Source organism: Exophiala aquamarina (genome assembly GCF_000709125.1).
Source record: "Exophiala aquamarina CBS 119918 chromosome Unknown aczIA-supercont1.11, whole genome shotgun sequence".
Classification (NCBI taxonomy): Eukaryota; Fungi; Ascomycota; class Eurotiomycetes; order Chaetothyriales; family Herpotrichiellaceae; genus Exophiala; species Exophiala aquamarina.
The window spans coordinates 913,836-926,045 of record NW_013550577.1 but is presented as its reverse complement, the minus strand read 5'-3'; the positions used below and the strand labels follow the sequence as shown (position 1 = coordinate 926,045).

The 12,210-nt window shown below is 52.3% G+C and overlaps 2 protein-coding genes across 2 annotated transcripts; one reads left to right on the top strand and one right to left on the bottom strand.

Moving 5' to 3' along the window:
* Positions 1 to 3,085: 3,085 nt before the first annotated feature.
* A1O9_09960 (uncharacterized protein) lies at positions 3,086 to 3,900 on the bottom strand (the record flags this gene model as incomplete). Its single annotated transcript, XM_013401301.1, has 3 exons — positions 3,086 to 3,457; positions 3,514 to 3,732; positions 3,760 to 3,900. 3 exons carry the CDS (start codon positions 3,898 to 3,900, stop codon positions 3,086 to 3,088), a joined length of 732 nt encoding a protein of 243 aa, XP_013256755.1.
* Positions 3,901 to 10,672: 6,772 nt separating this feature from the next.
* A1O9_09959 (uncharacterized protein) lies at positions 10,673 to 11,810 on the top strand (the record flags this gene model as incomplete). The annotated part of the gene is made up of 2 exons (XM_013401300.1): positions 10,673 to 10,799; positions 10,861 to 11,810. 2 exons carry the CDS (start codon positions 10,673 to 10,675, stop codon positions 11,808 to 11,810), a joined length of 1,077 nt encoding a protein of 358 aa, XP_013256754.1.
* Between the last annotated feature and the right edge of the window lie 400 nt (positions 11,811 to 12,210).

Below are 12,210 nucleotides of genomic sequence, written 5' to 3'. Positions count from 1 at the left end.
TGCAAGCGAGGGGTGAGAAATAGGAAACGAGTGTAGATGGCCGCAAGGACCTTGTGTTGGTGTCGTCAATGGTGACCGTCTAGCATTGTTCGACCCGCGGCTCACCTCTGTTTACATTCATTGACCAATCGAGAAAGTGCGATGAGTTGACGCCACAACGAGGCTGAGACGTGAAAGTGTGGCTGACGTATTAGTCATATCTTATCTAATATGGCCCCACTCACGGTGGGTACCTGTCGATCAATCATTCAACAGATGGAGGAGAGGGCTGATCGTAATGATCATCCTCTTTACTGAGGAGAGACAGAGGCTTCTTGAGTATGCCTGAGCCCTTCTCGCAGAATTACGTAGGGGTTTCGGTCACATCGTGATCCGCCTATGATCATGTGTCCTTCCGAGAGCCGTTCGTCAACCTTGAGTGTATCAAGGCTTGCGTGAAAAGAGTGCAGAAATGCTCAGATAAGAAATAGGGAATCTCAGTTCGTCACTTCAAGGCTTTTAGGAACTCAGATACGGAGTACAGGGCGTGCAAAAGAACTTGGTACGTATGTTCCTGGACCTGATGTATCATGATGATGGCATGGTCATACCACCCAGCTCTTTCTCCCAGCTTGGCGTTCACGCTGCCTCCATGTTAGCAAATGCGGGCAGCCTTGTGAAGCTGCGAGCCATCTGGCTTCACATGCACGCTGACATCGGTCGTCTCAATCCTTGATCGTCACCGGGTCACGCCGATAAACAATGTTTCGGTACATTGCGGATGGAACGCGTCAAGTCTGTCGAAAGCGGCATTTGCATGGGTCGACTTTACATCAGCACACCCTTTTGGAGCCGCCATCTAAGCTATTTCTAGATGATGATGTCATTTCTACGGTTTCCACCCTACTGGAGGATTCCGAGTGGTGGCAATGTTTCCAATGCGAGTAGAGAGACTTGCGTCCTCTAGATAGCCGGTGCTAGTCCGAAAGGGTGCTGAATCCTGAAGCTTCCGGTTCCTCTCCTCAGGCGGCTTTTCCTCGAGCTTGGACACGTCACGGCCTGATTATATCAAATAGCGTGCATTGTGGCAGGTTACAAGTCGCGGGAGTGCAATACAACAGTAGGGATCTCAGAGGGTCACATTCGTGGGGTATACAATCTGAAATGACACTTGTCTGTCCGTTTGGGGCAGGCAGTCTCTAGATCAAGATGCAATATGGCCTCTCGCTTCTGAGCAGGCCCAGCTATGGTAAATGCCTTTTTAGGAAGAGAAACCCGCCGTTTGGAGCGGGCGACGTGATCGAGATCAACTCAGCCTACTCGTACAATTTCCAGGCCAGGGGTACCCTGCAGAAGGAGATCCAGGTTGGCGCAGGACCTCGGACCCCGGGATATAGAGTTGGACATGCAGGCCGGAGGAGGGCATTCACATCCGCCAGAGCTTGGCCAGATCATTCCTGAAGGGCCCTCTCAGAACCCCTCGTTTCCACCGATAAACAGGAATACGGGAGTACCGTTATTGAGGAAGCCAGCCAACACCCAGGGAGAAGTACGCATGCACGCTGACTGATCGCAAAAGCGTGGAAATACCCCTTGGCAGTCGAGATATCCGTTCTAGGAAGGTGGGTAGGTGTCAGGATACTCAGGAAAAGAGAGGAGGTGACGAGGATCAGTCCGCCTCTTGCATCTTGAAACCGGGGTCAGAGTGCATGTGAAGGCGGAAGCGATACTCTCTGGTGTGTGTAGAGGCCACGTGAAAGCCCAACAGGCGGTTATCTCAACCTCGCTTGGAGAAGCCCGGGCATCATCCTGCCCTGCCTTGTCCACTCGTCGGATTCTGGATGACGGGGCGATTCAGCTTTAACCGTAAGTTCAGCGGCTTGATCTTATTGTGCGCCAAGTTCTTGGCACCAGGCTTGGCACCAGCATTTGGCCCCCCTGGCACCTGTGGTTGGAGTCGGTGCTCTCGAGGTATCAAACTCCAGCGATGGTTCGAACCAACTGAGATGGTTCGAAGTTGTTCCAAATCGGACGAAAGATCAGATCATCGACACCTTCTTTGCTCTCGCTGAAACGCTTGGACGCTGGTAGTCCGCCAACAAGCCTATCTTCCCAAGTCCGAGTATCGAGTACGAGTACGGAATACCTTGCAATGATCCGGCTACTTCGTGCCGAGACCCAATTTCGACTTTATCTTCATCGTTAACTGAAAGTCTACTGACCGAAAATTTGACGACCATCCATTCACAGGCCGTTGCCCAAAGCACCATTTTCCTAAACCAGATCTGGACTCCATTTTCTACTTGGGAAGGGACTTGCGAACACGAGCATCAGGCCATCCACCGGGAAGTTCCAGGTAAACGGGACCACACGATTCCATCAAGCCCCCCAGGCCCGTGCCACACGGTTGACAGACACACAGTTCAAGTCGTTTGCTTTCTCAGTTCCAGAACGTGGCAGGGAAAAGAAAGAGATTGCAGGCGAAAGTAGAAAATTCATTAGCGAGATCCGTGGTATGGACCACACCAAAATTTGTCGTGACTGTGCCCTTGCCCCAGGGCCGTTGATACGGCTGCCCCGCCGTGAATATGTCCCTCAGTGCCTAATTCCCTCTCGGGCGATAATTCATGATTTGTCCTCCCGACGATTTTCACAGTTACGTGGTGGCTTGCAACGAGGCGATTACGGCACCGCCTGCTCCCTCTCCCTCCCTCTCTCTCCCTCTCTCTCCGGTGGTGCTTCACCTCGAACCGCGGAGGATGTACAGAGGAACAAAGAGACTCACTGCCAAGTATGTAGCATTGAACGGGCCATATCTGAAACCCTGAGAATATCGTGGTTAAACTAATGGTTAGGTCTTTGCCGCCCAACATGGCTAACGTATTCGGCTGCGAACTATAACTTTCCAAAAAGTATTCCCATCTGTAGGGGAAAACCAAAGCCCTGCTCCAATTCATGCGGCGCAGCGCGCTCTTTCGCTCAAGTGCATGGACAAAAGTAATCGACAAATTGCCTCCCTGCCAGTGGAAGACGGTTTCTGGCATCCTTCCCCAAAACCAACGCCCTAATTAGACATGACAAGAGCGCCCTCCGGACCAAGGCCTCTTTAAAGCGAATCTTCGAAAGAATGTAAGGCGAACTCTGAATTCAGGTCCACGGCATTCTTGTCGAAATAGGAGTCGGGGCCGTTATAGAGCATATCATGTGCTGAGAAGGCATCGAACTTGTCGAACTTGTCAGGCAAGAGCATCTCGCTGAACGACTGGTCTTGACACGTCCGGAGAGCATTTAGCTCGGCGCTGAGTTCGGCTATCCGGTTGTTGAGCTTGCCAACCTCGTCTGCTTGCCGTGTGTAGGACTGTAGGAGATCTTGATGCTTTTCATGTAGGTCTTCGAGCTGGTGCTCTAGGCCTTTGACATGCTTTTCCTTTCGCTCGCGAAAAGCACGTTGAGATGCCCGATTTTGAGCACGCCTTCTCTGCTTGGTATTAGCATCTGCGTGAACATGGTTGGTGAAATCGGGAAAAAACGTACCAAATGCATGTTGGGGATCGTGTCCTTGTCTTTGGTCGTCGTAGAGGCACTACCCGACCTCCGCCTCCGTCGATCGGCTTGATCTAGAGTGGCGGCATTGTTGTATTCGACTGCGATCTTGGTGTTCTGCGTGGCTGGATAAAACGTCGCTGATGTGCCACCGTACTGAAACATGTCATATTGCATGGGATTGTTGTTAAACATCATCGATGCCATTTGCTAGGCGTGGTCAGCAAAGGTTGGAACACCAGGGTGGAAACATAACCATATACTTACATGCGGTGAATCAGGACTTGAGCTTTCAGATGTGCTATCGAAATACTGGCCGGCGGCGAAGATTGATTGATTCGGTGACTGTGAAGGGGAGCTCACATACCCATACTCCATGTTGTTTTGAGGGTAGGGATGGGAGGTCATTCAACGAGGACGTTTTTGGTCTATATGGATGTTTGGAATCTTATCTGATGTCGAGAGGTAAAACTTGAGATTTGAGTCAGCGTTGAGTAATGGTAGGGCACAACGGTCGGACGTGCTTGGAGTTTCATGGATGCCAGATCTGACGGTTCCATGGCGGTAAAGATATAATTCGGGCCTACCATTCTGATTGCGACTTTCCAAATATTTTGGCGCTAGCCTGGAGACGGGGATTATTGTTCTGCCACTGTTGCAACTCGCAGCAACCAGCCCGAAGCTATCATAGTGGTTTGACAGGGGTCTCAGACAGTACCACGCAAGGCACGGCCGCTGCGGGCACGGCGGGCTCTAGCGGGAGCAACTACAGCACGAGTGATGCTGGCAGCAAACCTGGCATGATTGACCGTCGGGAAAACGGTGTGGTCGAGCAGGACCCTTGATGGTTGACGTGAACTTCATCAGAGCCAATCGGACTGCGTATGCCGACTACCAAAAGAGGTTTGGCATCAGTAGCAATGATGGAAGAAGCTTGGGGGTCGAGTGGGTGGGCACCGGGCACCGGGCACTGGGCACTGGGCACCCTCGTTCAGCGCAGACTTGTACGGAGTACGGAGTACAGAGTACAGAGTAAGTGGTGGTGTTGTGTTGCCAGCAGACATCCGCAATTGCATGCTGCTTCTGCTTCAAACGTCCCCCGTACCCATGTCCCTGCCGTGGGCAATGGGCCAAACCCAAGACCGAGACCAAGCCGCAGTCGTCAGGGTCCTCATGTCAGCGAACGCGGGGGCCTAGAGGCATCTGTAAGAGCACCATCTGCAGTGTGATAGTACGCCTATTGGCTTGGCCTTGCATGAGTGCGCAATAGGGCCTCGCTACTGAAGGCAAGGAAACCCAGAGTCTCAGGCAGCTTGTTGAAACGTGAGAGAGATGCGGGACGTGTTGTCCAAGCAGAATTCCCTTTCTGAGAAGGTGCCTATTTGGGTAGGTGCCCTAGCGTCCTGGGCAGAGGAAGCAGCGAACCAGAAGCGCGCTGCACACCACTGGGGTCCGCAGATGCTTTGCCTGCGTGCAATATAAACTCCTCCAGTCCTCGCACATCTACACCACACCACACTAGTCATACGGCTCCCCAGACCCCCTCCAAGCATCAGCAACGCGCTGCAACTAGCCGCGGCCACCATCCTGCAAGCTTGGGCTTAAGGCCTGCTGTCATTGGACTTGGATCTATCCGAGTCTATCAATACCTCGCTCTCCAATGCTTGTATCGGGCACTAGAGCACGAGGATCCTCGCTGGAATGCACAAAACACTCTTCTAGCGCGATCAGCTGCTGATAGAAGGCGGATAGTCCTCCCCAACGCGCTTCAAGCAGCATGTTCCACCATGGGACCACCGCAAGCTAGGCAGGGCGGTCCCAGTCTAATGCATGGCAACAACTAAGGACCTGTTGGGGGGTCCTCTTCTTCCTGATCATGTAATATACTTTCTGCTGACCGATCGCCCTTGGCAGTACATTCTGGACGACGAGTGGTCGGTTCGGCCTACGCGAGCATCAGCAGAAGTCACCCGTTACCCTGGTAGCGATGGGTGCCCAGTGCTGGCATGCTGTACTGCATTGCACACTTACACACTTACCTAGACGGGCAGTTTGTGGCGTTTTTTGACTTTCGTTGTTCAATCGGTTTCCTCAAAGTCTCCCAAGCTCCAACATGGCATCTACACGGCCTCTAGAGAGCCTTAATATGCCACACCCGGACGCTTGCCTGCAAAACGTAATCGGTTATGGGCCTGCTCATTGGCTATCGGTAGCCCCAACCCATACGTCTCTTGAAGGCCTTGGGCCCTTGCACGAATCGCTGGGCCTCTCGAAAATGATCGTTGTCCCAAGTCTCAGCACAGGTCATGTGTTCAAACCTTGCCAGAGGCTTTTCGAGACAAGCCCCTGGGGATGACCATTCTTACCGGCTTGCCAAGGGGCACAATCTCTACAAGAGGGCATTCTTGGCAGAAGCTGGACGCCGCTTCCTGACTGTGCTGCCAGCGACTATAGAGCGCTTCACAATAACAGTCTTGGCGTGGCAGCAAAAACGAGTATTGTTGACTGCTTTGTGGCCCCCATTTCCCTTCCTTTCCTTGCAGGCACTACCAGAGAGAGGAGCCGAGATACACCAAGATCCCTACTTCGCGGTTTGCCCCCGTGTAAATGCCGAATCTCTCTTCCTAAGTCGTTGCTTTGTGAGTCTTGCCTGCGAGAGGTCGTAAGCGATAAGCGAACATCTGACCAGGAGGCTTCACAACCCCGCTGGCTGCCGTCTCTGTACCTCACTCTGCAGCTTCATACAACCATCTAGACGGTTTTCGGTTCGTGTATTGCCAGTCTTGGCACCTACCCAAACAGGAGATTTCTACTTCCAGTTTAAGGAGGACTGTCGCTCCCGCTTCCCTGCCAGGAACCCTTCACGAAGTACCAACAACGGATTCGAGTCCCGCCTGCTTGGATCACTTGCGGCTGGCCTCCAAGGTAAAGCCCAATTTTAAGGCATACCATGGATATCCTCCCTCGTGTGGCTTCGTAGCTCTGTTAGGATAACCCCAAACAGTAATCGTAGATTGAGTTTACCAGCTGAATTGCACCATGAGTTGTCTTCCTTGTGCTAGCGATAGTGAGTTCCTCAGTGGCTGTTCATGCCAGGTTCTTGTAAACACGAGGTTGTGGTAAGACACATGCGTCAAGCGTGCTGATCGAGACGGTTCGATTGACCAGTTTATTAGATGGTCGCCGAGGGTGATTACAATTGCTTGAGCATGCTGCGTACAATGCTCAACTGCTATTAGTGCTTGTGAAGGGATTCGGTATGGCAGGGTTGCAGGCAGTTGGAAACGTTGATCTACACGGAATTGGAGGTTAGCATGATGGCATAACTGGATTTCCGGGATCAAACCACCAACCGAGAGTCACGGGACGTATTTTCCTCGACGAGTGGGGATAGGTTTTCGGATGAGCCTTGTGGTTCAGCGATTTTCGTGCCTGGCGGGAAGGTCGAGGCGATGGCCAATTGGGCTACGCCATGGTTCTCGCCCAATACTCGATGAGGTCAGCGGTTGGCCACCTGCGGAATAGTGCACCGAGGCCGATATTCTCCATCCATTTCGGCCATGCCAGCGTGGTTGAAAGAAAACGCCTGTAGAAGCCACCAGGGCCTGCACAATTGTGACCTTGCACGTATTGGCGGCTCAATGCAGATCTACTGTGTGAGTCAAACACCACCGGTTGAAATATTAGGCGGGAGAAACTTTTCTCCGACCAAGGCTGGGTAGTTGAAAGCACCGTGGTGGTGAGGATGCTTCACGGGGCTGACATCATTCCAAATTTTTGGGACACAGGTCGAAACTGTAAATTCACAAACACATGACGATATTCACTATCTTGTAGTATACTGGTCACGGGCAGGTCGCGATGGGGAGTGAGAAGCGAGGATCCCAGGAGTAGTCAGCATGTTCTGCCCTGCAATTCGGATGCGTCCCGTGACGCTTGAGGGATGGGGAAGTTGGAGTCGGATGACCACGTGGTGTGTGGGCACGTGGGAAGCAAAGTCACGTTATCCTCATAAAGTCACATGACCATGTGAATCCGGGTTAGTGAATCAGGCGTGATATACCCTTCAGGAGATGCGACTACGGAGTACAAGTAGGTGCTTGGAATTGTTCCAGATCTCGGGGATAATCTCCGGACTGTGCATCTGCTTCTCTGCATGCTGAATCAGGTATGACTTGACCACCTCCAAGACCCGGCTGAGTCAGGAGAGGCGGATCGGACTGCGCCGAGCCAGGGTGGCGACCGCTTTTGCAGAGATTGGCTTTGCACCACGTCAGGTAACCGTCCACAGGAATGGATCGCGGTCCGGCAAGGCTATTCAATAAGGCGCATTGCGTAAAGCTAAAAAAGGAAGGGTTGTCAGCAATGAACTCAGGTAGTAAAGCCCAGCCTTGAGGCTGAAAATTGACTGCTGCGCATTGAGAGTTCTGCTGAGTACGAGATTTTTCAGGCTATGGTAACCGACTGGGTCGCTTCATGTCTTGATTCTGCGTTTAAGCAGCAGTACTTTCGTACGTCAACTCAACAGATCTGCCCGTGATGATCTGTTACAAAGCAGCCAAGATCGATTGGGTGGGGGAGGGGCGCGGAGCAGAAAGACCTGTACCATCAAATCCTAGAGTCGATACATCCATTGATTGAACCGTAGTCGCAGAGCAATTTCAACGGCAACAGCCTGCGATGCAGGAGGCTGCTGGGATGGCAGCTTCCGAGCTCGAGGTTAGCTGGGGCTGGGATTCCTGAAAATGCCATGACTCTTATACGAGCTGTTTACAGCAACTGGCAGATTCCATGCTTCCTGGTTGAATCGCCAGATGATTGACACGTGTACGGAAGCAGCTTGCTTCGAACCTTGGACAGTTCACCTTTTTGAAAGGGGTGTAGTAAGTAGAGGCATGTGAGTGTGCGAGGAAAATGCTCCCATCATTGTCAGGTGCAAGAAGCACATCCACGGCAAGGCTTGAAATGGTCATATATGAGGCAGGATGGTCTGAGCGTGACATGATGGTATGCAGTGGCGACACCCATCATGTGCTCGATATTTGAATTAGGCTGTGGGTGAGATATGTCATCCATGGCAAGGTAAACGTGCAAGGTGCAATGCCTGGTACTGAGATCATGATGAGCGGAGCGGGCAATTGAGCCACGTGTTCGTAAGACCGAAGATCCGCGTCCTACAATTGAAGAGCAAAGAACAAGGCACAATCCACAAGGCACAAGACGAGGCACAAGGGTTCACGGGCCCCGCGGCCCACGGCCATGGCCCGAAGTCACCAGCCGGGAAGGGAAGCCTTGTGCAGCTTGGGTCTCTGAGTTCCACGTGCTGAGATGGTTTACTTTTGCTGCCTTTCCAGGGACCAACTGCCGAGGGCCGGGTTAGGGAGTACGAGTCCTCCGTACTCCGTACTCAGGACTTGCGAGGAGCAATGTATGTATCACAGCATGCCAGTGCATGTCGAGTTCTTATCCTTGTTACAGAGACCACTGCTCTCCCACATAGGTATTGTCCATGCCTCGTAGATGGATTACTACTCGTATGACTTGTGCAGCGAGGGATGCTCGTTGCTCCTGGCCTTGGCACAACAAGGAGGCCACAGTGAAATTGGCTCCCAGGGTGGACATGCAGCATCAGAGTTGAACCACGACGCCGTCGTTTCTGTTGGACCCAGAATGGCCATGGACGGGCCAGACATGGCTCACAGGTCAGATAGTGAAATGAGCTACAAGGACTAAAGACTTTTCCTGTCCGTCTGCCTCCGTTAGTTAGTTATCGGGAGTAACTCGCACAGGACCACATTCAGTGTCAAGTACGATAAAGACGTTCCATGTTGATATAGCGGTCACCCTGGTATGGGCATTATTATCAATACTCAGATCTCGTTCTCTGGCTGTCTTGGAGGCTACCCAGGCCCCGAACGACAGAGATCCCTACACCCAATATCGGGTGTAGTTTCGGGGAGGTGCTCGGGGGTGTTCGGGGGCCAAAATGGAGCTCCCTCTATCCGTAGGTGCCCGGGACGGTGCCCCCAGGAACGGCAGTCTTAGCGGAAGTGGCCGCCCGGAGGGGAAACGTGGCGGTGTCCCACACAGACACAAACACAAGCACAAACACCCACCCACGCCCACTCCCAGACTATCCTCACACCGTACATGATCTTTTGCGATATCCAAGATCAACATGAATCGATGCACCACCAACGGTTCCTGCGCTATCGAGGACGGCAATGCAATCCTCGCAGTTGAAATTGCAGCCCCTGAAACTGCCAGGACGGGCAAGGCCCTCTTATCATCTCTAGGCCCTAGCAGTTGCACCGCTGTGGACTGTCGTCGGAGAAGACGGAACATGGCAAACCCTGACAAGTTCACGGGTTAAGCCTCACCACTACACTTGATCAGCTTCTAGCTCCGTGTCCAAGCTCCTCTGGATTTCCTTTAGCAGCCTCCACTGCGCGCCATCAATTGCCATCGACCGCCATCGACCATCGACCACTGGGCCTCTTGCTCCACCGCTGCATCGGCTACTGGCTTGACACTGAGCACCTCGACGCCACCATCCACCCGGCGTCTCCCATCTGAGGTTGGCTACCATACCCGTCCGCCATTCCCCGGCTCATTCATGGCCCACTATCCCTTCAATCGATGCCACACGCGTCCCTCACTGGCACATCTCTCTCAAACCGCTGCCACTCCGTCTCGATCGTACGAGTACTCGTGCTCCGTACCTTTTGTTGGCTGCTGGCCTGATCCAACGTGCTCCGTACTCTGAGCGAGACGACCATCCATTCACACACTCAGTTACGCGGTGCGCTTCCTCACCCCGTCGCAGAAGGAGAATACCTTCACCAACACCAACAACAGTCTGTAAGTCACCTCATAGCTCGTCAATCACCACGCACTCACATGTTGCACTTTGGATTCTGACGGTCTGACAGGCTAAGTCTTCCAGAACCATCCTGGTTACATCCTGCTCCCTGCTCCCTGCTCCCCTGGTCACTCCTGACCTCCAGCCCGGGAGCTCCTGAACCCCAGATTTCCACCCATCACCACTGAATCAAGAATGAAAGAGAGGTAATCTGCAAGAGCCATTGGGATTGAAAGAACCTGCATCCTCCGCTTCCGATAGCATATCGACTACCTGATCTTGTCCACCATGGGTTGCATAGGTTCGAAGGTTGACTCTAGTGAGAAGGAGGCTGCACAGCAAAATGCACGCATTGAACGTCAGCTACGACAAGACAGAAAGCAACACTCTCGGACGGTGAAGATCCTCCTCCTCGGTACGTGATCTTCATGGCGCACCCGACTCAATGCAGCCCTCCTCTAACAAGACCTTCGCAGGTGCCGGTGAATCTGGTAAATCTACCATTATCAAACAAATGCGAATCATCCATTCTAGTGGATTCCAAGATGATGAGCGTGTTCAAGTGAAGGCTGTGATTTACTCGAACCTTATTGTCGCTTTCCGCGTCCTCAATGAGATCATGCAGGATGAAAAGATCGACTTCGCCAGTGACGAGAACGAAGCATACGCCGAACTCTTGGACGGAATTGACGCTGATGTTGATGCACATGAAGCTTTCCGGGACAAAAAAGTCAAAGAGGCGATGGTTGCCCTGTGGAAGGACACTGGTGTCCAAAAGGCTGTTTCCAAGGGCCACGAATTTGCTCTGCATGACAATCTGAACTACTACTTCCAGGGCATTGATCGCATGTTTGACCCGGATTGGACTCCTAACAATCAAGACGTGCTCCACGCCCGCCTCCGTACTACGGGCATCACCGAGACCGTTTTCGACCTGCGCGAGCTGACCTTCCGAATGATGGACGTGGGTGGCCAGAGATCAGAGCGCAAGAAATGGATCCACTGTTTTGAAGGGGTACAGTGCCTATTGTTCATGGCTGCGCTGTCCGGCTATGACCAATGCCTCGTCGAAGACGTCAATGCCAATCAAATGCACGAAGCGCTCATGCTCTTTGAGTCACTCGTCAATGGAGAGTGGTTCAAAGACAAGCCCATCATCTTGTTCTTGAACAAAATCGACTTGTTCCGGGAGAAGCTTCCTATATCGTCCCTGTCAGCACATTTTCCAGACTATCAGGGCAAGGACGCAGATGAAGAAGCCGCCAAACAGTTCTTCGCAAACCGTTTCCGGACCATCAATCGAAACAGTGATCGAGAAATCTACATTCACTTCACAAACGCTACCGATACCAACCTACTGAAAGCCACCATGGAAGACGTACAAGATATCCTGATTCAAAAGAACCTTCAACGACTTGTTTTGTAATAGTGATGCGACTTTCGAAAAGTTTCACAACCATTTTCCACCATTCAATGTCCTGGGCGGCATGATTCGTTCACGGCACGTCAATCTGCATCAGCCTAAAGGGTTCTGTCTAAGGTTTCAGATCCACTTGGCCCAGTCATTCGTTGCACAATCGGAGTGCAGAGGTTGTTGTCTGCAATGAAGCCTTGGCATTAATGTGTCTGTTCCCTTTGCATCAGATCGGCGTTCAGGTCGATATTAATTTCATGGAGGCAGCGTCGGCGAACACGGTGTGCACTTTGATGGTGGCGCACTTGCTTCTTTTTGCCAAAAAAATCGAGAGATGATCAGACACTCGTAAAAAGCCCCGCCGAGGACGAGGGAAGGAGCAATTCAGGCTACTGTAACAGATGGAGATCAT